Source organism: Littorina saxatilis, linkage group LG7 (genome assembly GCF_037325665.1).
Source record: "Littorina saxatilis isolate snail1 linkage group LG7, US_GU_Lsax_2.0, whole genome shotgun sequence".
NCBI lineage: Eukaryota > Metazoa > Mollusca > Gastropoda > Littorinimorpha > Littorinidae > Littorina > Littorina saxatilis.
In genome coordinates this window covers 21,377,448-21,379,947 of record NC_090251.1, presented here as the reverse complement: position 1 = coordinate 21,379,947, position 2,500 = coordinate 21,377,448, and the positions used below count along the sequence as shown (strand labels likewise).

General features: G+C 44.8%; 1 protein-coding gene and 1 long non-coding RNA gene across 2 annotated transcripts in view; both read right to left on the bottom strand.

Annotated features, from left to right (window-relative positions):
* LOC138970916 (uncharacterized) overlaps positions 1-2,500 on the bottom strand; it is a 72,208-nt gene that overhangs the window by 15,609 nt on the left and 54,099 nt on the right. The gene's annotated exons all lie outside the window — the stretch shown is intronic.
* The window catches only part of LOC138971958 (glutamate receptor 2-like), a 35,981-nt gene that overhangs the window by 8,510 nt on the left and 24,971 nt on the right, over positions 1-2,500 (bottom strand). The window contains exons 11-12 of the mRNA XM_070344803.1: positions 2,183-2,317; positions 1,811-1,952 (exon numbers count right to left, since the gene is read on the bottom strand). Coding sequence (XP_070200904.1) covers positions 1,811-1,952; positions 2,183-2,317 — 277 coding nt within the window. The remainder of the gene's footprint in view (positions 1-1,810; positions 1,953-2,182; positions 2,318-2,500) is intronic.

The following is a 2,500-nucleotide window of genomic DNA, read 5'->3' as shown; positions in this document are numbered from 1 at the left end:
AAACCATGTAATAAATACGTCAGTGAATAAATAAGAAAGAAAAATAAAATAAAATAAATACCGAGGTATCAGCATCAATGGCGACTATACCACGGAAAGAGCACACTGAGGTGAACTTTGCAGTTTGCTTTTAAAAGACAGTGTAAAAATCGCTCTAACAACGGCACTTGACACAAGTCAAACTGAAATGATGTCCTAAAAGTCGGACAAATTCATCGCTTTCTTTATTTGGTTTTTAACGTCATTTTCAACCACGAAGGTTATATCTCGACGGAATTCATCGCTATGTGGTTGTATTATATAAGGCTCGATTTAAAGGTGGCATATTTTTACCCTGACGCACGGCTCTTTATTCTTTGCACTGTATGTGTATTTTCTTCAAAAGCTTTTCCTATGCTCGAACAGGTTAGGGTTAGAGTCGATGGCGTAATGCTACCCAAAACGTGTGATGAGAACGGCGCATTAGGGTTGTGATTCTAATCAATTTTCCCATGAATATGCAAATTGTCATTCATAATTCTGAACTTTAACATCACATGATAATGTTGCGCCGCTTAATCACAAAGCATCTCCAAACCCGGTCACATCAATTTCTCTTGCATCCGCGTGTACGTGTAGTAAGAAGTGAAAACGTCTGCAGCTTCATAAATGTTCCATAGCTAGCAACCCAGATGGTCTACAGACTTACTGTCGACAGAACCAGATGGTCTACAGACCTACTGTCGACAGAACCAGGTCTACAGACTTACCGTCGACAGAACCAGATGGTCTACAGACTTACCGTCCACCAAACCTAATGGTCTACGGACAATATACAAGGCCTACCAATAGCAAGCCAAATGGTCTTCAGACTTACCGTAGACCAAACCAGATGGTCTACGGACACTCCACCGGGCTTACCAATAGTAAACCAGATGGTCTACAAAAACTTGCAGGCTTACTGATAGCTTACCAATGGCGACCCAGATGGTCTACAAACTTTTGTAGGCTTAGAGATAGCAAACAAGATGGTCTACAAACACGTGTAGGCTTATAGATAGCAAATCAGATGGTCTACAAACACAATACCAGGCTTACCAATACCAAACCAGATGGTCTACAAACACTATACCAGGCTTACCAATAGCAAACAAGATGGTCTACAAACACAATACCAGGCTTACCAATAGCGAACCAGATAGTCTACAAACACAATACCAGGCTTACCAATAGCAAAGAAGATGGTCTACAAACACTATACCAGGCTTACTAATGGCAAACCGGATGGTCTACACACACTATACCAGTCTTACCAATAGCAAACAAGATGGTCTACAAACACTATACCAGGCTTACCAATGGCGAACCAGATGGTCTACAAACACTACACCAGGCTAAGCAATGGCGAGACAGTTGGTCTACAAACAATATACCAGGCTAACCAATAGCAAACAAGATGGTCTACAAACACTATACCAGGCTTACCAATGGTGAACCAGATGGGCTACAGACACTATACCAGGCTTACCAATGGCGAACCAGATGGTCTACAAACACTATACCAGGATTCCCAATGGCGAACAAGATGCATGGTCTACAAACATTATACCAGGCTGAACAGTGGCGAACGAGATAGTCTACAAACACTTGCAGGCTTACCGATGGCAAACCAGATGGTCTACAAACACTTGCAGGATTACCAATGGCGAACCAGATGGTCTACAACACTATACCAGGCTTAACAATGGCGAACCAGATGGTCTACAAACCCTACAGCAGGCTTATCAATGGCGAATCAGATGGTCTACAACCACTATACCAGGCGGCTTACCAATGGCGAACCAGATGGTCTCCTTCATGGTGAAGCGGCGGTCAGTGTGACTGTGGTAATCCATGGCGAAGAAGACGATGGACACGAGAGCTGATCCCCCGAGAATGGCCATCCACAGCTCTAGGGAGAAGGGCATCAGGAACTGCAACAGTCACAATCATCACTTGCACGAGTGTGTGTAATGTGGTGTTAGTGTGTGTAATGTGGTGTGTGTGTGTGTGTGTGTGTGTGTGTGTGTGCGTGCGTGCGTGCGTGGGTGGGTGCGCGCGTGCGTGCGTGCGTGCGTGTGTGTGTGTGTGTGTGTGTGTGTCTGTGTCTGTGTGTGTCTCTGTCTCTGTGTGTGTGTGTGTGTGTGTGTGTGTGTGCACTGACCTGAAAGATAGTGCGGCTCTCCTGCGGCTTCCTGATGAGAATGTTGACCCCTGTACTGAGCACCCCCAGACTGAAGTCGATCACCTTCTCTCGCGCTGACGTGATGGAAATTGCGCCCGCTGCTAAAGTGGCGTTCTGACATCAAACACAAAGGAATTACTGTTCGATGCATTACAACAAAATACAGCTAAATACTTCCCTTATCGTGGAGACCATTGTGTACATCACCAGAGACCTGTGCAGGCTTTCACCTGAGTAGAATGCATTCTTCCACTTTAACACACTCCACAGATTTAGCCTGTCTTTAAATAGGTAGCC